Source organism: Engraulis encrasicolus, chromosome 19, assembly GCF_034702125.1.
Source record: "Engraulis encrasicolus isolate BLACKSEA-1 chromosome 19, IST_EnEncr_1.0, whole genome shotgun sequence".
Lineage (NCBI taxonomy): Eukaryota > Metazoa > Chordata > Actinopteri > Clupeiformes > Engraulidae > Engraulis > Engraulis encrasicolus.
The window spans coordinates 23,049,616-23,074,615 of record NC_085875.1 but is presented as its reverse complement, the minus strand read 5'-3'; the positions used below and the strand labels follow the sequence as shown (position 1 = coordinate 23,074,615).

General features: G+C 45.7%; 2 protein-coding genes across 2 annotated transcripts in view; both read right to left on the bottom strand.

Annotated features, from left to right (window-relative positions):
- Positions 1-911: 911 nt before the first annotated feature.
- Positions 912-6,184, bottom strand: LOC134470059 (polyadenylate-binding protein 1A-like). Its single transcript, XM_063224082.1, has 3 exons — positions 5,426-6,184; positions 4,813-5,208; positions 912-1,463 (listed from the first exon to the last, which is right to left on the bottom strand). Exons 1-3 carry the CDS (start codon positions 6,167-6,169, stop codon positions 933-935), a joined length of 1,671 nt encoding a protein of 556 aa, XP_063080152.1. The 5' UTR covers positions 6,170-6,184; the 3' UTR covers positions 912-932.
- A 3,357-nt stretch (positions 6,185-9,541) lies between these two features.
- Positions 9,542-25,000, bottom strand: part of cnsta (consortin, connexin sorting protein a) — a 76,534-nt gene continuing 61,075 nt past the window's right edge. The window contains exons 10-11 of the mRNA XM_063183836.1: positions 15,231-15,375; positions 9,542-13,010 (exon numbers count right to left, since the gene is read on the bottom strand). Coding sequence (XP_063039906.1) covers positions 12,799-13,010; positions 15,231-15,375 — 357 coding nt within the window. The 3' untranslated portion in view covers positions 9,542-12,798. The remainder of the gene's footprint in view (positions 13,011-15,230; positions 15,376-25,000) is intronic.

Below are 25,000 nucleotides of genomic sequence, written 5' to 3'. Positions count from 1 at the left end.
ACACACACACACACACACACATGCACAAACACACGCACACACACACACACTCTGCCCTATGCTACTTTTCTTTCGATCAAATCCTACCAGAATCCAAACACTTGCTTAGTGATATATTAATAAAAAATAAAAGACTTGTATGCCATCAATGAGTTGAATTCAGACTATAATTTTATTCACGAAAATAGCAATTGAAAAAATAGCAATTTAGTAGACCTGTAATATGGTAATCTGGGGGGGGGGTGTTGCAGTGATAAAGCAGACAAACAAGTCCTTTCCTTGTCTTTGCCAGATGTTTGTTTATCATGTTGATTTGTTTTTTTTTTTTTTTGGGGGGGGGGGGGGGGGGTTGTTCAGTTAGTTTTTTTTCAGTCTATATTTCATTGCAGTGATGACGCTAGCTGCATATTTTTCAGTCCTTGTCTTAGACGGCCGGCACAGCCGTGCTGGCGACGTCAGCCTCCTGGGCTATCCTGTTGCCTTTTTTTTTTTTGGTTGTTGTGTTGTTGTGTTGTTGTTGTTAGTTTTTGTGTGTGTGTGTGGAGATTGGGGGGGGGGGGGGGGGGGGGGGGTGCACAGTTGAAGCAATAAAGCAAGCTGCAGCAAATCCTTTCCTTGTCTTCGCCAGAAGGTTACAGTTTTTGTGTCTGTTGGTGGTTTTGTTGTTGTTTTTGGTGATTTTTGTTGGGGGGGGGATGGGGGTCTGGTTTTTTTCAGTCTATATTTAATTGCAGTGATGACTCAAGCTGCATATTTCTCAGCTGCAGCAAATCCTTTCCTTGTCTTCGCCAGAAGGCTTCATTTTTTATTGTTTGTTTGTCATGTTGATTTGTTTTTGTTTTTTTTTTTGGGGGGGGGGGGGGGGTACGTTTTTTTCAGTTGGTATTTCATTGCAGTGATGACGCTAGCTGCATATTTTTCAGTTCATGTGTTTAGACGCCCGGCACAGCCGTGCTGGTGACGTCAGCCTTCCGGACTGCCTCTTTTGCCTGGTGGTGTATGAGGACTGCCACTGCCTCATCCACTTTGGAGCGCAGAGACTCTTCCGATTCGAGGAGTTGGAGCACCTCGCCTTTATCCATCTCCAGCAGCATGCCGGTGACTTTGGCAGTCAGGTTGGGGTGAACATTCTGCACCAGGGGCAGCTTGTTCTGGACCAGGGGGTACAGGCGCTCGCCCATAATCTGCTCCTGCTCCTCCAGGCTGAAGGCTGCCAGCACAGAGATGGTCAGGGGCTCTGCACCCTGCATAAGGGCCATGAGCTGCTGCTTGGCAGCGTGAGCCTGTGCTCCCATCTGGAGGCTCCTCAACCCTGTGGCATCATTGTTGTCCTGGTTGAGCCCATTCATTAGGGCGATGGTGGCGGCTGAGACGTTGGATGGACGGAGGGTCAGAGCCTGAGAGGCCATACGCTGGGGGGCCACCATGCGAGGTCCGGATGGGCACATGGTCTTTGGCATGGCCTGGGCATGCTGAACCACTGGGACGCTGGGGCGCACCTGAGCCAGCTGGCTCGGCTGGTGAATGGCGCCGTTCTGGGCCTGAGGGATGGCGGCCATGTCGAATCCAGGGGGTGGGGCAGGCTGGTGGGGCTTGATGACGGGCTTGGGCGCGGCGCCATGCACGTTGGCCATCCTCTGCTTGTGCAGGTGGGCCAGATAGGCCTGGCGCTCCTCCTTGCGCTGGGCCGGGGCCACGTACAGCGGCTTGGTGGCCACGACGCGCCCATTCATCTGCGAAATCGCCTTGGTGGCCTCCTCAGGGGAGGAGAAGCAGACGAAGCCGAAGCCCTTGCTGCGGCCGCCCTCCATCATCACCTGTGGAAGAGGGAGAGAGTGGGGGAGAAAAGGGGCAAGATCATTTTATTTTAATTGTGCAATGTAATTGATCTGGGGTTAACATTTTTACAAATTTCGGTAACACTTTCTATGAAGCCCATATCTATAGCGCATTATGAGCCCGCTTATAACAACTTATAATGCGCATCATAATTAATCATAGTGCATCGTGATAGTTATAATGTATTATAAGCCCCTTTACTGCCTGTAGTTCATAACCATTCACGATTCACGATCAGATTTATAATGCATTATGAGCTAGGTTTATAGTTATTCATAACTGTTGATATAATCCATCATGAAGCATCATGAGTGTAGTCATAATGCACTATGATTATGATGCATATTATAAGTTGTTATACATGTGCTCATAATGCGCTATAGATATGGGATTCATAGAAAGTGTTACCCAAATGTCTAACTCACAAGTTGACATCAGATAAATAAAAGACAACCATCAGCGCTGTCTGTGACAATCAACTGCTACGGTGTTGTTGAAATAAAATATGATGTGGTATTGAGGGGAAGGGGGAGGACTGATGTGAAGTAGGCCTACCTTGGCACTGGTGATGGTTCCAAAGGGAGAGAATTCCTTACGGAGCTGCTCATCATCCATGCCATCGATATTATTAATATAGAGATTGACATTGGCTGGACGGAGGACCAGGGCCCGGTTGCACAAAACACCTTAAGTTAAGTATTTCCCTTAAAGTCTGAGTTAAGGGTCCCCTAAGTGAAAGTCAGTTGCACAAACACCCTTAAAATTTCCCCTTAAGTTTTCCTTAAGGGTTTCCCCTTAAATATTTAAGAGTTTCCCTTAAAGTTAAGAAATCCCTTAAAGTTCTTCAAAATCGTTGCACAAAAGACCTTAACAACCAAGTTAAGTGAAAATATCTGAGGGACCGATATCGTCGCCTTAAGTCAGACATGGCCGAGTTTATGCACATTCAGCAACGTGATCAACGGATTCAAATAAGAGTTTTCCGCGACCGGGAGAACCCAATGGATAGCACGCTTACCGACGAACCGTTAATTATTAATTATAGATTTGATAGACAATATGAATTATCCGACCGTCTCGAATTGGACCATGCTACAGGAGTTGTGCCGTCTTGCAGCTGATGATTGCGCCAGGCACGGCGCCAGAAAATCAGCTTTGGATGGGCCAGAACATTTTTGGGTGGCACTTCATTAGACCTATAACATCAAGTCCTCATAACAAAACGTCTAATTTTTACTCGAATATGTGCGCATATTCAGTGTTTCCTCATTGTGAAGATTCTCGGATGAAGTTATGGCCGCGGGGTTAGGGTAGCCCATTCATTAGCCTAATTTCCTCCCTCACAGTCTCGTCCATTGTCCCACCATCACCAAATGTTTTTATTGCCCTCAAACCCCACATTTATTTTGCTAACATGCATGAAGATGACAATGATCAATGATCCTCGCTGTGTTAATTATGACACTGGAGTTGTTTGGGAGTTGTTTTAGGAGCTCGAAAATGCAGGTGAGACACATGGCACTTCTCCAGTGCTTGCGCCATAGCCTTTATAATTCTTAAAATTCGCATTACCGTTTGACACTTCCAAAACAACGCGAAAGAAAGTAAAGATAAATGGAATGATATCACAAATACAAAATAATGCATGGGGAGTAGCCTAGAGCCCACGTCTGCGAAGAGAAGAGAGGAGAACGTTTGGAGCGGTGCTTAATATGTAAAGAGGGAGGTCGCGGAGCGCGGAGTGGCTCCGGTGAAGAGAGGCGGGCGGGGCACATGTTGCGAACAACGCTATGCTGGGTCAGGTGCTGCCTGCGATATCCCAAGCACCCGGCTCATGTAGGCTATGCATGCAAGATGATGTCATTTCAACCGCAACAATGCGACGATCAGAGCACACAATCACACTTTGAACCACTCAAACACATAGCCTATGCACGCACACAACTGTTGGAGCACATAGGCTTATTCCATAATCAGACATCTGGTTCGACAATTAAGCCATGGACATATGGCGTTGTTCCTTCCTCGCTTGGACCGCAAGGTTTAAAAAAAAAAAAATGTTGACCTCCCCCACTGTCCTCTTCACCATATTTCTCGAGTTTATGGTCGCGGTGATCTCTTCCGATTGTTGCTGCTTCTTCGCGGCCGTTATTTGAGGGTTGAATTTGCTTTTTATTATGTTTTTTCTTTTGTTAAATTCCTCTAATAATACCACTTTCTCCTCCTCTGACCACTTTGGCTTTCTAGCCTTACCATTGTCCATGTTTAGGCCTATAGATAAATAGCTACAAAATGGTTAACGATGTTTTGAGAAGAATATTCAAGAATGACTTAAAAAGTTTCCTTGGAAACAATAGAATTCTACCGTTGTAAACTCCTCTTTACTGTAGTAAATCCCTTAGGGCTTTCCCTTACCTAAGGGAAGGACTTAAGGCATTCTGTGCAACCCCCTTAAGTAGATCCCTTAGCTAAGGGAAAATGAGCCCTTAAGGGTCACACTTAAGGGAGAAAACTTAAGGTGTTTTGTGCAACCGGGCCCAGAGCCTGAGAGGCCATGCGCTGGGGGGCCACCATGCGAGGTCCGGATGGGCACATGGTCCTTGGCATGGCATGCTGGACCACTGGGATGCAGGGGCGCACCGGAGCCAGCTGGCTCGGCTGGTGGTCAATGGCGCCGTTCTGGGCCTGAGGGATGGCGGCCATGGCGAATCCTGGGGGTGGGACAGGCTGGTGGGGCTTGATGACGGGCTTGGGCGCGGCGCCATGCACGTTGGCCATCCTCTGCTCCGCACCCTGCATAAGGGCCATGAGCTGCTGCTTGGCAGAGTGAGCCTGTGCTCCCATCTGGAGGCTCCTCAACCCTGTGGCATCATTGTTGTCCTGGTTGAGCCCAGGCATGAGGGCGATGGTGGCGGCTGAGACGTTGGCTGGACGGAGGGTCAGAGCCTGAGAGGCAATACGCTGGGGGGCCACCATGCGAGGTCCGGATGGGCACATGGTCTTTGGCATGGCCTGGGCATGCTGGGCCACTGGGACGCTGGGGCGCACCTGAGCCAGCTGGCTCGGCTGGTGGTCAATGGCGCCGTTCTGGGCCTGAGGGATGGCGGCCATGTCGAATCCTGGGGGTGGGGCAGGCTGGTGGGGCTTGATGACGGGCTTGGGCGCGGCGCCATGCACGTTGGCCATCCTCTGCTTGTGCAGGTGGGCCAGATAGGCCTGGCGCTCCTCCTTGCGCTGGGCCGGGGCCACGTACAGCGGCTTGGTGGCCACGACGCGCCCATTCATCTGCGAAATCGCCTTGGTGGCCTCCTCAGGGGAGGAGAAGCAGACGAAGCCGAAGCCCTTGCTGCGGCCGCCCTCCATCATCACCTGTGGAAGAGGGAGACAGTGGGGGAGAAAAAGGGGCAAGATCATTTTATTTTAATTGTGCAATGTAATTGATCTTGGGTAAACATTTTTTGACCAGGCAGATAAAATGCAAACATCAGTGCTGTCATTAGCGACAATCAACTTCTAGGGTGTTGTTGAAATAAAATACGATGTGGTATTGAGGGGAAGGGGGAGGACTGATGTGAAGTAGGCCTACCTTGGCACTGGTGATGGTTCCAAAGGAAGAAAACTCTTTAAGCAGGCGCTCATCATCCATGCCATCGATATTTTTGATATAGAGATTGACTCCCTGGTAGCGCGACTTGCGAGCCTGTTTCATTTGCTCAAACTTGCGCTTCAGCTCAATCTGGCGCTCCATTTTCTTCTGGGCGCGGGCCAAGTACAGGACCTTGCCATTTAGCTCTTTGCCGTTCATTTCGTCGACGGCCATTTGGGCATGCTCGTGGTGCTCGTAGGACACAAATCCGAACCCTTTGGATTTGCCACGGTCGTCCCGTATCACGTGGGCGCTCAGAGTGGGTCCAAATTTGCCGAAGACCTCGCGCAGCTTCTCATCGTTCAAGTCACCAAAGTTCTTGACGAAAATATTGCTGAAGCGGGCTGCAAGCTCAGCCTCACGCTCCTTGCGGGACTTGAAACGTCCCACGAAAGCCTTGCGGTCGTTCAGCAGCATGCCATTCATTCTCTCGATGGCTTTGTCGGCCGCCACCTGGGTCTCAAAGTGGACATAGCCGTGGCCCTTGGAGCCTTTCTCATCACTAACCACCTTGCCAGAGAGGATGTTCCCAAAGGCGGAGAACGTATCAACCAAAGCAAGGCTATCAATTGACGGCTCCAAATTCTTTACGTAAATATTGCCTACTCCACTTTTTCTCAGAGAGGGGTCGCGCTGGGACCACATCATGCGCACAGGCCTGCCCTTGATCTTAACAAAGTTCATAGCGTCCAGGGCGCGCTCAGCGTCAGCCAGCTGATGGAAATTTAAATACCCATAGCCGAGGGACCGGTGGGTGAACTTGTCCCTGCATATCCGAATTGAACGTATCGGTCCAACAGCTGCGAACTTATCGTGTATATTTGCCTCGGTGACCGAAGGATGTAGATCACCGACATACAGGGAGGCCACGGGGTGACTGTGCGCCGCCTTGTGTTGTCGCGGGGCGTTGTGTAGTCGCGGAGCCATAATTAGCGTGTCATCAGAAAGACAATCAAGCAGAAATGATAAGGTTGGCAATTTTTGAGTATCAAACGTTCTAGTTCATAATCCTCTAGAATCCGTCTATGACATCATGTCGTTCTAAAGGTGACGCCAATCTCAGTCAAGTTTTATCATTCTAGAGATCTCCGCATCAGCCATAGCAACAGGTTATGGGCCGTCTGTGTGTCAAACTTGGTTAAGCAAAATTGATTTGATTTTGCCATATTAAGAAAGATGGCAAGCTTACATAGATGGCCAAGCCTACTGTGGCTGGCGAGCCTATGCCATAGGCCTACGGTTTACTGTCAACCATATCTGTTTCCAATATGCCTATCCTACACATTGGTAGCCTACATAACATCAACATTTGCCTGGTTAACACCAGACCTAATCACAAGTGAGATTAGGTCTGGGGAGTTGCCTATATTAAATTCCATAGGTGGCAGAATACTTGGCTATTATGACACACTGCCCTGCTCTCTGATTGGGCAGAGAAACTGTTAAGGTCGGAATGCTTGGCCATTATGACACAGATCCCATGATCTTGTACGTTATGAGTCATCCTCGCCATACTGTCTTTCAGATCGAAACGATTGTGTAGAACTAAAGGCAGTATGGGAGTTCCCAGGCTACATCAACATAGCCTCCAATAACTAGACTGTTTGTCAACCAACAGTTGTTTAGGCCTATATCATGAAGGCAACATTGGTAGGCTACTCAGTGGTTCTTAACCTTTTTTTCTTAACGCACCCCCTTATCTGTGCCAAAGACAAGCCGCGCACCCCCAACCCAAACTTCTACACGTGTATAGGCACTGAAAAAGGATTGAAGTGATTAATTACACTGATTCTTGCTTGAGACACTAATCAATATCTTATTGCCTTACATGGGGACTAAAACATGTATTCATTTGGTCTTGATTTGGCCTAATTATAATGTTCGCAAGTCAAGTTTTGGTCACAACCTCAACACAAATAAAATTCCGTTCACCCCCTGAAATCTCTGGCGCACCCCCAGGGGGTGCCCGCACCCCAGGTTAAGAACCACTGGTCTACATAACACTTGCGTAGATCAGATTGGGACGAGATGAATGTCGTTAGGCCTACCCAGTACCCACGCGTAAAAACGGGATTGGTGATTGCGCCCGCTAGGTGATCTGCTAATAGCAGTTTTTTCGACTTCACACACGAGACGGAACGTAAAAATCTTTGGTCTCGTTCCAATTGTGTGTGCGACTGTGTGTGTGTGTGTGTGCGTGTGCGCGATTGTCACATCAAGAAAGATGGCAAGCTTGCTTACATCTTTCACCATTTACATACAGCAGGGGTGGGTAACCTTTTTCATTCGAGGGGCCACTTCAAATTCATCCAAGGGCCGTACTATGACCACAAACCAGGATTTCCCCCTGCACTTTAGGCCTATAGCCTATTGAAGGCAGCCACCATCCCACCTTCTCTAGGTTCCCTGAATATAAGTTAATTGTATTGTAAACGTATTTTTAAAGATCCCTTTACAAAATGTGTCATATATTTCAGGTGAAGCTGCATAACATTAAAACTATAATGGGGCCGGATAAAAAGGCCTCAAGAGCCGCAAACGGCTCTCGAGACATAGGTTCCCCACCCCTGACATAGGCTTAGCCTGGATTGATACTGTTGTTGGAGTCTAGTTTAACATACCCATAGGCCTTCAATAGGCCTATAGCTAGTGATGAGGATTTAGGCTCTTCTTTGAGATGCAATTCTGTTGGCTCTACTGTAACTATGGAGAGTCGACTCTTTCGGCTCACAAACGTATTTTTACACAATGAAGTCATTGAATGTGGTTTTATTATTGGCGCCGTGAAGCTATTTGGCCAGTCTATGCTGTGTAAAAATGCTTTAATTAGGCCTATATAAAACTATTACTAGTCTAGGCTATAGTCTATAGCCTATAGGCTAACCATTGATCAAATTATACTATAGGCTACCAATTATGAAATGATCACACAAAATACCCAAGCGCCACCTCAACAAAGTGATCCTAATAGGTAGGCCCGCCCTATCAATAGGCCTACTTATTTCTGACGGCTGTTTAGTGTGTCAGTGTCACCCTTGGGTAATTTCATGTGAAATCAGACACTTTGGGGCCCACTGATTTATAATTAGTACCTTTTTTTAGTGGCAAGGTAGACACACAAAACTGCATTTGCATGAACGGACTTAGAATGTTTGAATTCAGGACACTATTCATTCATTCATCCTTGCTTATGGTTTTGATGTTGGAAAGCTCTTTTTTTCGCCCTACATGGAACAAGAGTGAATTATGAGATATTAAAATATTAAAAATTAAATATAAAAAAGCCAGGCCTATATTTTAAAATTGGCAGTATTCAAGCAATATATTTATACAGGTCTTTCTAAAAAAAATAGCATATTGTGACAAAGTTCATTCTTTTCCGTAATGCAAAGATAAAAATTAAACTTTCATATATTTCAGATTCATTACACACCAACCGAAATATTTTAGGTGAACATGAACTTGACAACTGATAAAGGGACAATTCATTGATTCAGTGATCACATGTCATTCAAAGGCAAATGATGCAAATGAGATATGCGGTCAATAATGGCCCAACATTTTAAAAAGCGAAGTATCATCTAGTTTTTAAAATGGCCAATAGGCTACTTGTTCAAACCTAGTCTGCGTGTCATGAATAACATCTGAAATGATGATGTTTGGTTCTTGAGTCATTTCACAGATAATGTGATTAGGTTGACATGAGTTTTAGTAACATAGTAATAGCAAAGAATTGTCTGGTAGAGTAGGGTGTTAGGTGATCTGCAAATGCAGTTTTTTCAACTTCATACATGAGATGGAATGTAGCAGTTGCAAATTAATTTTCAAGGCACATGCGCATACAAAATGGGATATATGCGTGCAATTGTAAGATTCCAAACACTTGAATAAATCAATATGTGCAAATTCTCATTTACAAGTCACTAACAAATGTTTTGCGTTAGCCAATTAGATCATTAGTTCAGGTCACAATGTCCTCAAATTATTTTTCCCCCTGTGACAAACTAGCTGCAAAAACAATGAAACGGACAAAAAAATACACACAAAACAAAAGGAGAAAGTTAAACCCCAACAAGATTTATTCACCCGGGGAAAAAGGTACTGTTTTAGCAATCCCATACGATGACCTTCACATTGTCGTCAACCCAACACCTTAAAGAATATAAACAAAACCAGGAAGGTAAAGACATTAACAACTTGTATCTGCATGATATTTACTGTTTATAAAACTAAAATGTGATAAACCCTCAAGAAAAAAATAACATCCCGTGACAGTCCCATTGATGGACATTTCAAAGAGGCAGACACCTGGTCAGGTGCTCACCTTGTCAAAGGAATGGGGGAAAAAACAAATTGAGGGACAGAAAGATAATAACCACATTAAATTAGGTGGTGAAAAAAAGGGGACATGCATGTTCAATTTTTTTTTCACATGTTTTTTTTCCTTCACAAAGCTGCTTCAACTATGGTTTCTTAAATAAATAGGTCAATAAATGCACTCTGATTAAGACTGTCGCCTGAGCCAGCCAGGCAACTCGTGCAAATGAAGAGAGAACAGAGAGATGCACACATGACATGATGGCCAGCCGGTCTATGCCCTCCTTAAAACACTTGGGCATGTGGCCAGATGAAGGCCCTGGGGGGTAATTCCAGAAACCTGGCTCAGTAGTAAAGCAGGTTAGCCTGGAGGTAACCAGATAACCTTGCGGTCGTGGTACAGTAAATCATCTAATAGAAGAGGCTGGGTCCTCATTTTTTTCACTAGATGTGGCTATCTATTAAGCGGTTTACCACTGCACGTAGGTCAATAAAGCCATGTTTAGCACTTAACCATGATTTTGGAATAGCCCCCTGCCCCAGAATAGGAGCTCTTACTGGTCCGTAACCTGCTACCCTCAACCCTCTCATCTTCTCTCTTCCACTTTGCTTATGCCTCCTCTCCTCCACAAATGCTCCTCTCCTCTTCTCTCTGCATATGGCTCCTCTAGTGGGCCTTTTTCCTACTCTTCCTACAGGCATAGACACTCACATCGTCATAAAATTCAGTTTGACTGAGATTAAGAGATTAAAAAACAACAAACATGCACCAACAAGTGCATTTCTGTGCGTTGTCACTTGGAGCAGTGGTTCTTAACCTTTTTTTCTGAAAGCCCCCCCCCCCCCAAACTTCTACATGTATATACGCAATAAAAATCACTGTAACTGATTAATTACAATTGACTCTTGCTCGTGACATTTATCAATACCTTAATGTCTTTACATGGGGAGCAAAATGTATTTTAATTAGTTTTTTTTTATTCGGCCTAATTATATTGTTCACAAGCAGAATTTTGGTCATAACCTCAATGCATTACAAAATTCAGCGCATCCCCTGCAATCTCTTCCCTGACCCCAGGTTAAGAACCACTGACTTAGAAGTACATTTCACAAGGACAGGAACAAAGGAAAGAGAGACAAATCAAAACAAGAGATTCTAAATCCGAGAAAGAGAAAAAACAAAAACAAAACAATAAAAGCAACAATAAAGCTCAAGCAATCCAAGTCATCATCAGGTCCTTCCTCCATCCCAGAGGCATAAATAGACAAATTGGAGATTAGGGAGAGATTATGCACTCTTTTGACTTTTGACATCATTCGAAATACATCAATAGAAAGCATTGTCGCTACAGACACAGACAGGAACCTGTGGTTCTGACCAGGGCTGTCACAATCCTGCTTCCAGAAGGTTAAAACCCTGCCACAAATTCCATCCAACCAGCTCTGAGTCAAGTGACCATAATGAGAAGTATTATAAAGATACTTCTATCTTCTATTAAAGATAAAGAAGATTATAAAGTAGAAGTAGAAGTCCTTATTGACGTAAATACACCAGTACATGATCTGCCACCAGCCATTCCACTGCACCTAATGAAGTATGTACTCTGTGAGGACACTTCTACTTTCACTTTATACACCTCTGAGAATGAGTACTAAAGACAGATAGACCTGGAGGGTATACGAACATGGTGAAGTGATATATCAGGCTTAGTTAGTCTAGAGGATCAAATAGATACACCTGCAGGCACCATTTAGCTAAGAAAATGTCGACTTCAAGCTCTTCTTCTTAGATGACTTATCTCTACCACTACTACTGAACCAGCTTCTTAGTATACCCCCCGCCACTGGCTGCTCAGTGAAGTCACCTGTGTTGGAAGGAAGTGAAGTGTGACAGGGCTTTTACTTACTTCTGGACCAGGACTTTGACAACTCTGGTTGTAACCACCACCACATACGCCCTCTACATTACGAACACATAGTACTCCCCTGCTCCGCAGTACCAGACTGAGGTTGGGGGACATCGCGTCACTGTAAGACACTCCTCCATTAAAACACGCATATTGCTTTCGGCGTCCCTGCTGCTGGCGGGCTGAGGTAAAAAGAGTGGACATTGCTACAGTCAAGCTCTGCACTCTTCATCGCTCAATGCCGCCAAGTCCTTCCATTAAAAAAACTGAACTGAGGTCATTAGAACAAAACAAAACAAAAGACTGAATTGTAGTAAAAAGGAAGGAAGAAAGAGAACAAACAAAACGAAAACAAGCAAGAAAACAGCACATAAGAGCTGATCAGAATGTTTTGTTTCAATGTTTTTTTTTCAAGGTCAGAGGTGGCAGTAAACATTTAGCTGTGTCATTCTGATAACTGGCCAATCAGCTCTGTCATTCCGACAACTGGCCAATCGGCTGAGTGTGTTGGTCAGCGTTGCCGCGGTAGCGTGCGAGATCACCTCATAGAGAGGTGACGGCCTGCCTGGAGGCTATTGTGGGATGTGTCGTGTTGTGCTTTACAAGCAGATCCAGCCCGTGGTCTATCCTCCAAGACACCAAGACGCTCCTTGCTCAAGCACTTCCTTTGTGGCGCTGGAGGACCCTTGCTCCTGCCATACCACAGATCAACCAGCAGAGGTCTCTCATGAGCTGGAGCAGGCAGGGTCGTATAAGGCGTCAGCCAACAGCAGTGGTTTTCATGATGCCGGAACGATGATACTTAACGCTGGGTGTTTGCTACGCATTGGCCCAGACCTGCACGTCCTGAGGCGACATGCGTACACACGTACACGTCCACATGGCAGGTCAGTGTCTTTAAAAACATCGACATGAGCGGGGCTTTAGCTCGCACCCCCTACACACACACACACACGCGCGCGCGCACACGCACACACACACACACACACACACACACACACACGTGTCTAAAAGGGTCCGTCAGTTCAGTCGGTCAGCTGTATGCGGTGCGGTGCGCTGTGCATGTATGCCTGTATCGGCGGCTGGCTGCTACGAGGAGCTGGGAGAGAGCCAGTGTTTGAGCTCGGTGACGCCGCGCTGCACCTGCCCCACGTAGAAGTCCATGTTGTGGGAGAAGTCGGTGCAGACGCTGGACTGGGCGTCGCCCAGCGTGCAGTAGAGCGCCGTGCCCCCCACGCTGATCACCACCGTGGCCAGACACAGCAGCAGCAGGAGCAGCCACGAGTCGCCACCCACCTCGTCTGCAGAGGGGAGATGAGGGGAGAAGAAGATGATTAGATTATTCGATTATTTATTGTCCCATAGGGATATTTGTTTTCACATCAGACTGTTCAGTTCCATCAGGTTGGATCTTGTAGTACACATCTCATTTGCTATACATATAGACACCATTTTTACACAGACACATAAACATCCTCAGAGTGACATCCACATACAATACACATGCACACATCTATTCATATACACTCCAATATACACTCCTCTACATACAGTATATCACGAAAGTGAATACACCCCTCACAGTTTTGCAGATTTTTGAGTATATCTTTTCATAGGAAAGCATTACAGAAATTTCACTTTGACACAATGATTAGTGACCTTTTAACATCATATTTAACCGCTTAAATTTCTTGTTCACTCAGAAAAAAACAAAATACAGCCATTAATGTTTGAACATGTACTCACAAAAGTGAGTACACCCCAGATTAGAATCCGGTAGAGAAGGGGCTATGTTGGCTCGAATCGTCTCGAAATGAAACGAAATGAAAAGGGATGACAAGGGAGGTCATCAGTGTGCGTTTCAACCTTTCTTTGCATTGAACTTTTACATTTTGAGTCTGCATCTGGCTTAAATAGATTGGTGTGAGATTTGAATGCAATCCTATGGAGAATATCATGATCTACTTCAGTAGTCACAGTGCATGTTGACATGCATGTTTCTTTTAGGTGTATTTCATATTGCCAATGTTGACAGCATTCATGCATCCCCAAACCATGTCAGTCCCACTACCATGCTTGGCTTATGAGAGGATACAGCTTTTTTGTAAAACTCACTAGTTTATCACCACACATGCTTGATACCATCTAAAGCAAATTTGTTTATCTTGGTCTCTTCAGATCACACGACATGGTTCCAGTGATCCATATCCTTGGTCTGTTCATCTCTCTTGAGACCAAGATAAACAAATTTGCTTTAGATGGTGTCAAGCATGTGTGGTGGTAAACAAGTGAGTTTTACAAAAACGGTGTATCCTCTCATAAGCCAAGCATGGTAGTGGGACTGACATGGTTTGGGGATGCATGAATGCTGTCAACATTGGCAATCTGAAATACACCTAAAAGAAACATACATGTCAACATGCACTGTGACTACTGAAGCAGATCATGATATTCTCCATAGGATTGCATTCAAATCTCACACCAATCTATTTAAGCCAGATGCAGACTCAAAATCTAAAAGTTCAATGCAAAGAAAGGTTGAAACGCACACTGATGACCTCCCTTGTCATCCCTTTTCATTTCGTTTCATTTCGAGACGATTTGAGCCAACATAGCCCCTTCTCTACCGGATTTTAATCTGGGGTGTACTCACTCATGTTCAAACATTAATGGCTGTATTTTGTTTTTTTCTGAGTGAACAAGAAATTTAAATATGTTGTTAAAAGGTCACTAATCATTGTGTCAAAGTGAAATTTCTGTAATGCTTTCCTATGAAAAGATATACTCAAAAATCTGCAAAACTGTGAGGGGTGTATTCACTTTCGTGATATACTGTACCTGTACCAAGGGGTTTACCAGTGACAAGTGGTGTAATTACATTACATTACACTTCGCTGACACTAGCATTATATTACATAGATCAGTGTTTCTCAACCTTTTTTTTAGGTGAGGCACCCTTTCAATTCATGACCAATTTCAAGGCACCCCAAACCAACAAGCCGCAAAATGGCATCGCATCCGATACCACACAAGCTAAGAAAAGTAGCACATTTGGAGACGTCACACAACCTAGGTTTGAAGTTGCAGCTGACTGGGGCAACCTATATTTACTTTATTGTGCGTAATTGGCAGATGAAAGATTCCACTGCATTAACTTATCAATGTAGACAAATATATATATTATATTACATAATTTATTTATCAGCCACGTTTCCGCGGCACCCCTGTTGAGAAACACTGACATAGATCCTTTATTTCACTAGGGTAGTCAAATTAAGGCAGCGCCTGTTTTCCAAGTGATCCCTGGCCAAGTAAGCATGACTTGCAGTCATTGTTTACAGGGTGTTCACACATAGATGATAGGACTTCTGAACAGTCTTTTCCAAGAATAAAATGCACAAGTGAAAAATGCTGGATACACCATGTTGCAACAAAAACTCTTCAAGTGAAGTGTAAGGGGGGGAGAAATTGGACGCAGCCAATGAATATCTCCTCTGTGTGTGCGAGAGGCCGCTGCTCACCTTGGTCGAACGCGTCGTCGGGCTCCCTAAAGCGGACCTTGCGCTTGGCGGGGGCTTTGGGTCTGGGGATGGGCCGGGCCGCACTGGAACCCTCCAAGGAGGCCCGCCTCTTCAGGATAGACACCAGGCCAGACGCAGGCGTGATCTGAGGATGGATTAGGAAAGAGAATAGAGAGAGAAAGAATGGGCCATTAATGAGCATCAAGCCTCACTCTTTTGACAATCCACATACCACATGGCAACAATAAGGTATGTTCAACAACAGAGCTCAAGTATTTGTGCCACTGAAAAACAACAAACACTTCAATTAATTCAAAAGAAGCTCGAAAAGTCAGGACTCCTGAGTCAGGCGGGGTTGGGACCTCATTCTACCAGTAGGTGGCAGTGTGTCATATGCAGATGTAGCAGTGTGTGTGTGTGTGTGTGTGTGTGTGTGTGTGTGTGTGTGTGTGTGTGTGTGTGTGTGTGTGTGTGTGTGTGTGTGTACGTGCGGCAGGAACGAAGTGTATCATCAAACACCATCCCTTCCTGTTTGAGTGTAGCAATTGAGTACAGCTATTGCATGGACCAAAACCACAAACGCACGCCTACCCTCTGACTGGCCCTGCGTATGGAAGAATATGCATGCTCCTTGCGCTGAAACCACAGCAACAGAAAAGTGACGCTTGATAAACGTTCATCGGCTGTACACCTCAACTGCCAGCCCGTGAAAAGCCTCATTTGGTAAGTGGTCTCTGGAGGCAGGTATACTCTCAACAACATACACTTGCACTCAACAACACACAATCTCTCTCTCTCTCTCTCTCTCTCTCTCTCTCTCTCTCTCTCTCTCTCTCTCTCTCTCTCTCTCTCTCTCGCTCTCTCTCTCTCTCTCTCTCTCTCTCTCTCCACTCTCTCTCACACACACCACACACACACACACACACACACACACACACACACACACACACACACACACACACACACACACACACACACACACACACACACACACACACACACACACACACACTGTGTGCAGAAGCTCTCCATGGATGGTAGGTGAGTAATTCCAGCCCGTCTTGGAGACAATCAGCGTTAACAGCACAGAGACGCCATGTCTCCCTCCGCTCAAGTCAAGTCTCTCCTCCCCTATCAATTATGTAGCAAGGAAACACACACACGCGCACACACATACACATACACACGCACACACATACACGCGCACACACATACACATACACACGCACACCCACACCCACACCCACACACGCACGCCCACACCCACACACACACCCACACCCACACACACAGGTGGGAAGAGTCACTGTTACATCAGCACCAGGTAAGGTTAGCGACCTGGCCCCACCTGCAATGGAGAATGGTCAGGAGAAGGTCAGGGCAAGGTCGCAGCAGGGTAGCAGCTACATATGCATCTGCACCCCCTACTCTACTCCACTCTTGGGCCGAAACCTGAGCAGAGCAGAACAGAGCTGAGCAGAGCTGATCAAGCCCAGTGCTGACTGAGCAAGGAGAAGGTCAAGCCGTGGAGAGCTAAGAAACGCAGGCTACAAGGTCCACTCCAAATACCAGGTATTAAACCACTGAGCCACTCTCCAATAGGACCTGTATAGACCACTACGACCCCAGGAAACACACACACACACACAGTGCGTGTGTCATCCCTCCAAATCTAGATACACACACACACACAAGCAACAGGTACACACAGGCGGGGTGCACGCACACGCACGCACACACACACACACACACACACACACACACACACACACACACACACACACACACACACACACACACACACACACACACACACACACACACACACACACACACACACACACACACAAGCTTGGCTAAACATTCTACTCTCTCATTTATCAAACGAAGTAAAGAGGGGAAGAAAACATGGAGGTGCTGGATATTGCTTTAGGTGTATACATATAATTGGCTTCAGTAAAGCACTTTGACATTTTCTGTTTTACTGCACTTTAAACATAAAACGTAATTGAAGAGAGCTGAATAATTAATCTGCAAATGTATTGCATGTCGTTGAGATGTCAAGGCAGGAAAGTAATTAATCCTGACTATCACAGCAGCGGGGTTAAGAATTTGGCCAAAGTAGAAACACTTGTACAGAGTGTGTAAACTGCTTTCCATTCTTGAAATATGAAACAATACAGACAGACTCTGATTGCTGCAAAAATGAAACCTTACATAGCCTGCATACAGTGTGTTCCACGTGTGAGGGCAAGGCAAACAGTGCAGTGATGTATGAAGCAGATCTTGAGTTGATGAAGACGTTCGCAATAAACCATCTTGGCAGACCACCAAATTAATTTCTGACAGGAGCCCAGCATCATATGGCATACATCGGTACTACACGACAAAGTTCTAGGTTATATGGAACTTTTATTACCTAAGTTAGGGGTATTCAATTAAATGTCAATGAGGGCCAGTTTTTCAAATTCCTCACAGTAAAGGGGCCGAATTTTCCATATGTATTGGTTGCCGACTGTCAATGAAAAAAAATACGGGACACTTCATTGAGGTGGGTGGTCTGGGGGTTCTCCCCCAGAAAATTTTGCATTTCTTAGATGTAATTTCCTGCATTTTAACATTTCAGTTCAGCTCGTTACGGAACCCATACTTTTTTATCTCTAAATTCCGAAAAACAATTCCATATTTCAAGGGGCTTGTGGGGGGCCAGAGCCTTGCTGTCTAAGGGCCGCATCTGGCCCCAGGGCCGCCATTTGAATAGCCCTGACCTAAGTGGTTCCAGCTCTGTGGGTCTGCAGTGCACTACACAGCTCCATCAGCAGAGAGCAGCTTACACCAGTTCCCACAATGGTTTACATTAAACAGCCTAGTCAGCATGATTCAGATTTACAGCAAGTCACAACTCTTTTATAGTGGTTGCGGTTCTACAGTGAACAGCTTTGTTAGAGCAGGTTACAGTATGCCCCGTGCTGGTTCTGAGTATACACTTGTAAGTCTGCACTGTAGTTTTGTATTGAACTGCTCTCTCAGTGGAGGACAGGTCTGAATAACTGTCTCTATAGTAGTTGTACCTCTAGTAGTTCTGCATTAAAGGTAGAGAGTACTTCAGACAAAGATTTTCTAGGTTCTATTTCCACTCTCTCTGCTTCAGAGTAGGTATTGTAACTAGGATGCTCATTGCAAGTGTGCTGCCTATTCCTAAATCTACATTTGCAGCTAAAAATTCTGTTTTTTCCCAGTCACAATAAATATGCTTCTTAGATAATCCACTAAAAACAAACAAAAAAAGAATCCATACATCCTAACATGTACTACTACTAAAATGTCATTGACCCATGTCCACTACAGGTGCGTTCAGGACAACACAGAACCGTGCTGGTGCCTGTTCCCATTCCCCTCACCTAATGTCAAACTGGTCGGCGTGTTCACACTGCAGTTCTGAGCGTTCGTGAACAGGAGAGTTAGTTTGCAATACGAACAAAAAAATACTTTTTTTTATTCTCCACGAATCGTGAAGACAACGTGGACGTCAGAAAGTTCATCCATTTCAGAAATGGTCACATGTGGAAACAGAGCCCGGTATGAACATGGGAGGTTTGCAAGTAAGCACTTAAGTTCTGATAAGAGCTGTGTTGAAAAAAACCCCCCGACTTTCTGATTCTGAATTGATTCGCACATTCATTCCATTTGACCGATTCTGAAGCTTGAAAATCGGAATCAAATCCATTCTTGGAATTTGAATACATACCCAGCTCTAATGATGTCTATATAGAAAGTACTGTAGGTGTGTGCAATATGCGCATTTCAAATGCATCTTGTGTTCTATTTCGAATGGAAAATAATCAAATTGAATCGATTCTGAAGCAGGAAAATCACAATCGAATCGATTCTTGGAATTTGAATAGACACCCAGCTCTAGTTCTGATCATAATTGGTGCGGTAAAGGGCACACGGTTCTGGACGGCCTGAAAATGTGGGTCTAGGTCTGCAGATCTACATGAAACGCTTCATCAGCAGGGAGGTTGCAGTAACACCTGGTGGGGGAGATATACTGCACAGTAAAGTCAAACAGGAAGCGCTTTTATGAACTGTTGATTCTGCAATGCCTTTGTACAGGCCTGAAACTCATCTAACTGATTTATGGGCTAAGAGAGAGAGAGGGGGGGATGGAAAGAGAGAGAGACAGAGCGAGTGAGAGAGAGGAGAGGTGTAGAGGGACAGAGAGAGAGATAGACGGTGGGAGCGCAAGGATAGAGCACATCATTTACAACTCATCCCCCTCAAGGTGTAGAGAGAGAGAGAGAGAGAGAGACAGAGAGAGAGAGAGAGAGAGAGAGAGAGAGAGAGAGAGAGAGAGAGAGAGAGAGAGAGAGAGAGAGAGAGACAGACAGACAGAGAGAGAGAGAGAGAGAGAGAGAGAGAGAGAGAGAGAGAGAGATAGAAAAGAGGAGCGATGAAGCACATCATATACTGTGAGACATCTGCTCTAACACGAGCCCCATCCCTTCGAACACAGACACAGACACAGACACAGACACAGACACACACACACACACACACACACACACACACACACACACACACACACACACACACACACACACACACACACACACACACACACACACACACACACACACACACACACACTACAGGGCAGTAAAAGTGGTAATAAGCCAGGGGTGATGAAAAGTGATGGAGGCGGAAGGGGAGTGACATTTGAGTAGCGCTGCCGCCATGTCTGCTGATATGAAGAGAGGAGCCGTCAGCACATTTAACACGATGCTATTGACAGACACACACCCCAATGTCCTCTCTCTCTCTCTCTCTCTCTCTCTCTCTCTCTCTCTCTCTCTCGCTCTCTCTCACACACAGGTTATACGGCCCATTCATTCACATATTCACTCTATCTCTCTCTCTCATACACACACAATCTCCTTCACTTGGAGCTGAATGGACACGTTACATACACACATACACACACACACACACCACCAGGTAGGGCCCGTGTCATTCCCCATTAGGGTGTGTTATCAAGGCAGGGCTGGTGGACTCTGGTGCAGGCTGCCAGGCCGCACCTGCTCCTATGGGATTGGGATTACTGTAGCTCTTCCTGGGCTTGCAATCTACATGAGCCCCCCTCTGCAACCACACTGTACGTAGAGACCACTAAAGCAACAAGGCCCTCCTGCAACCTCGCACACATACACACTTCTCACACTGGCCTAGACCACATGGCTGACATAATTGAAAGCAAAGTGCTGAATTCTTAATACCCTAGCATCTTTTTTTTATGTCCACCACTATCACACTAGCTCTGTTAAGTGTGTGTGATGTGAGTGTGTGATGGATAGGTCTGTGTGTTTGTGTGTGTGTGATGGGACTGTTTGTGTGTGTGTGTGTGTGTGTGTGTGTGTGTGTGTGTGTGTGTGTGTGTGTGTGTGTGTGTGTGTGTGTGTGTGTGTGTGTGTGTGTGTGTGTGTACGAAGTGATGCGCCATACTGTAAATGAATGAGAGTGCAAGTGTGTTTTGAGAGCTCTGTTTATGTTTTGAAAGCTCCTCCTGACTAACTGCCAGGGAGACACCAGTACTTCAGTGGCACAGACAGACCTATGGTTTGTTCCAATCTCAGCACTGTGCACTGTGTACTGAGGTCGAGTGCACTTTTCGCCCTCAGAGAATAGGCAACATTTGAGGGTGAAGTATTGTTCCAAATCCAAATCACGGCTTTTAACTGTGCAGACTCTTCAGTCCAAACCTTCAGCCAGCCTTTGTCCTGCACCTTCTCATGGGATGTGCAATTTTTATTTTATTTTTTTGCATTTTTCTCTGCTTTTTTGCCGTTATTATGATAGGATAGCGAAGATGTGACAGGAAAGTAGTGGAGAGAAATGGAGTAGGGTTGGGAAAAGGCCTGGGCCTCGAACTTGAGACATTAATGGTGTATTTCAAATGAATTGAGTGAACAATAAATTGAAGCGGCTATATAAGTTGTACGTTAGCTACTGTTCATTGTGTCAAAGTGAAATTTCTTAAATATTGTACCATGAAGAGATATACTTACAAATCTGCAGAGATGTGAGGGGTGTACTCACTTCTGTGACATATTCCTCTTTTCCAGTGCCGATTTTCTGGTAGGCCTACAGCGCGACTCGGCCGTCACTTTTTGCTTTACGATTGCGCAGTGTCTTGCCTATTCGAAAAGCAAAAAGGGGCGGCCGAGTTGCGCCGTGTCTAGCAGTAGGCCTACCAAAAAAACGGCAGTGGAAAAGAGGCAATACTGTATTGCAAGGGGGCTCTACACGAGGCGCCACAGCACCCTGAAGGACATCGCTCGCAATCCTCACCCTCAACCTTGGTGAACATTATGGACATGGCTATGTTCTTCTGTACTGCCCTGGGCCCATCAGATGGAGAAGCCACAAGCCACAAGCGCCCGAGTCAAATAAACACCAGAGCCCCGGAGACAAAGAAGCCAAAGAGGAGCAGATCAACTGAATGTCATGCCTCATGTTCCACTGACTTACGCCCCATTTTCCACATCAAGATACCCGTCTGCATGATACGTCTGTTAAGATAAAGATGTGCCCGTCTGTAAAGAAGACTCTGTAAGATATGGGTCTGTTTAATAGAGAAAAATAACAAGCGGTCGTATCATGCATCAACTTTTTTTTAATTGATTACACAGAAGTGTTTCAGCTGAAATACTTTATTTTGATCAGCACCCTAAAAGAACAGAAACAAAATCTGTTTGGGTGAAGTCTGATCCAACCTGTAAGAACTCTATTTAACCCATTGTGTCCTGGAGACACATATACGCTGCATTCAGGTTCTTGAGATTTGAGCTGTTTTACAAAAAATGTGGGTAAGTTAGAGCAGAATGAACACATTCTAAGGCAAAATGAGGGTCCTACTAGCTTTTAACTGTAACTCATTTCATGTTTGTATGTGCTTCAGAGGCTGACATATTTTGGATTTAATAGGCAGAGGGCACCCTTCCCCAAAAAAGGGCTTAGGATAAAATGGGTTAATAAAGAGTGTGTATGAATACAGAACGTCCACATTTGGAGTAACTTGTGCATCAAGAATCATAATCAGCCATCACCACCGCTCAGTAATCTTAACACCTCTGACCCACAGTCCATATTGCCCTTTGGGGAGGAAAGAAGAATCTACTCTTCTCTCAATCATATTCTCCAACCCCCCCACCTCTCTCGGTAAAAGATTGCTTATGCGCAGCAACACTTAAGCTTGACCACAAAATCTCTCTCCCCAGTGAGCCACTGAAGACGCTGTGTGCGTCTGACTGTGGAACCTCAAAGCTCTCCTCAAAGGGCCACAAAGGTTAGCCTCTTAGTCACGCTTTGGCTAGGTGTGATACACAGGCACAAAGGACATGATGATGTGTCACTCACATCAAGCCTAGCCTACTGTACACTACAGTGCCAGAGCTTTTCCCTTCCATATCTTGTAGTTATTGCTATGCGATCACATTTCAGCCCATGCATGCAACCCATGCTATCAACCCACAAAGCAGATCCTTTCATAGCTTAAAAAGACAGAATAGGCAAAACTGTTAACATAAAGTGCACAGAAATCACCGGACAGGACAGTTCAGGAAAAAGTAGCTTAGCATTAGTATTTCATTTTGGAAAAAAGTTTTCTTTCTACGTAGCCAAGTCACCAGCACAGCACATCACCAGCTCCACTGGCACAGCGAAATTGCTGTTGATCTGTCAATAGCATCCACTTACGGATCCTCCATCATATCCCAAAGTACAGTCCCAGTGCTGCCAAGCTCAATGGGCTTTGGCACCGATCCAGTCCGGTGTAGTGAGGAGCATACTGTAATAAGGCCATTTCAGCAGCCCCGTAGCGTACCGTTGGCTTCCATTACAGCCTGGACGGGGCAGGTTATGAGTTCACATTTTAGGCCCATTACTACCCATTAGGAGACGGGTAATAGTGGGCAAGACAGGTCAGGGAAGCCCCCAGAGACGCCACTGGCATCATCATTACACACTCAAACACACACACACACGCGCACAAACACACACGCGCGCGCACTTGCTTCTTGAGCACACGCAGGCACGCAAACAATGCACGCACATACATACATAAGCACGCACGCACACACACACACACACGCGCGCGCGCGCGCGCGCACACGCACGCACGCACGCACGCACGCGCGTCTCTTCAGATGACACACACAGTCACGCACACGGCACATGGCGCACACACACGCACATAGCGCATGTGTGTACGTGTACACACACACACACACACACACACACACACACACACACACACACACACACACACACACACACACACACACACACACACACACACACACACACACACACAGGAAGAAAGCAGGTTGCATAGCAGTGATGGATGGGCTATGGGATGGCTTGTTACCTTTGAGAGTGTTGCTGCTGGGCTTTCCCTCAGTGCAGTGGATGAGGAGCTCTCACAAACACTCATTACTGTACGCCTGGCTCACCGCTGGAGACAGCCAGGTTGAGACGCCGAGAAAAAGCTCTCTCTCTCACACGCTCACTCACACAATCTCTCTCTCACACACTCACTCACACAATGTCTCTCTCACTCTCTCTCTTACACTCAAACAATCTCCACCCTCTCTTACATTCACACAATCTCTCTATCTCTCGCTCTCTCTTACATTCACACAATGTCTCCCCCCTCTCTCTTACACTCACACAATCTCTCTCGCTCTCTCTCTCTCTCTCTCTCTCTCTCTCTCTCTCTCTCTCCTAAGCACTCATTACGCCTGCCTCACCGTTAACAGCCAAGGTTAAGATGGTGAGAAAAACATCTCAATTACACCCACACTCTGCTTCCGTCTTTCTCTTTCTCTCCCTCTCTCTCTCTCTCTCTCCTTGCTTCGGTGTGTATCCCTATTTGTGTAGACCAGCCAACTGATGCAGAAGCCCCTGGCTATGCTGCTACACTCCAGAGTGTGATGCTTACTCAGCTGACGATTCGTCATGCAAACACACGCACACACACATGCAGACACTGACACAGACACTGACACAGACACTATCCACACACACACACACACACACACACACACACACACACACACACACACACACACACACACACACACACACACACACACACACACACACACACACACACACACACACAAAATGTCTGCAAACCACCAAGGATCATATAGTATCCAACAACAGTAATATAAGGTATTATAACAATAATGCACATGCAATTCACATAAAATCACAGACAACACACATCTCCTTTCCGTAAAACATCTGCATAAAATCTAAGAACATCTCTTGGAGTAATGTTAGAAAATAACATGTCAACAATAACTCACGCCACACTTCCCTACATAGTGAGTCCATAATAAGCTAGTAATGCATTTTAGTACAACATTAGAATATATTGAAACACAAAGCTAGCAAACATCACATGGTGACTGCAGGCAGTGCTTTGGTTGAACCCACTAACCCTCCTGTACAGTATGAGTCTATGGTTACGTCACACTACAGGGTGTCTGAGAAAAACAAAACAGGAACCTCTGCTTGAACCTGCCTTACTACTCTATTAGACACTCCACCTGAGCAACTGTAGCTATCGTGCCTGTGCCTCTTGAGGGAAGTCTGGCAGAGAAAGGCTTTGTTCTGGTGTCTTTTTTCCACCAAGTTTCTAACTTGTACAAGCTAGACATTGCTCACAATCCACACCTCACTCCCTGTACAGTACACGACTTATT

Bases quoted from the DNA above. Each gene is read 5' to 3' on its own strand.
- LOC134470059 (XM_063224082.1), bottom strand. From the start codon at position 6,169: ATGAACTTTGTTAAGATCAAGGGCAGGCCTGTGCGCATGATGTGGTCC. The intron at 5,209-5,425 runs GTAGGCCTACTT...CCTCTTCCACAG, and splicing joins GAACCATCACCAGTGCCAAG to GTGATGATGGAGGGCGGCCG. The intron at 1,464-4,812 runs GTGGCCCCCCAG...CAGCATGCCCAG, and splicing joins GCCCATCCGGACCTCGCATG to GCCATGCCAAAGACCATGTG.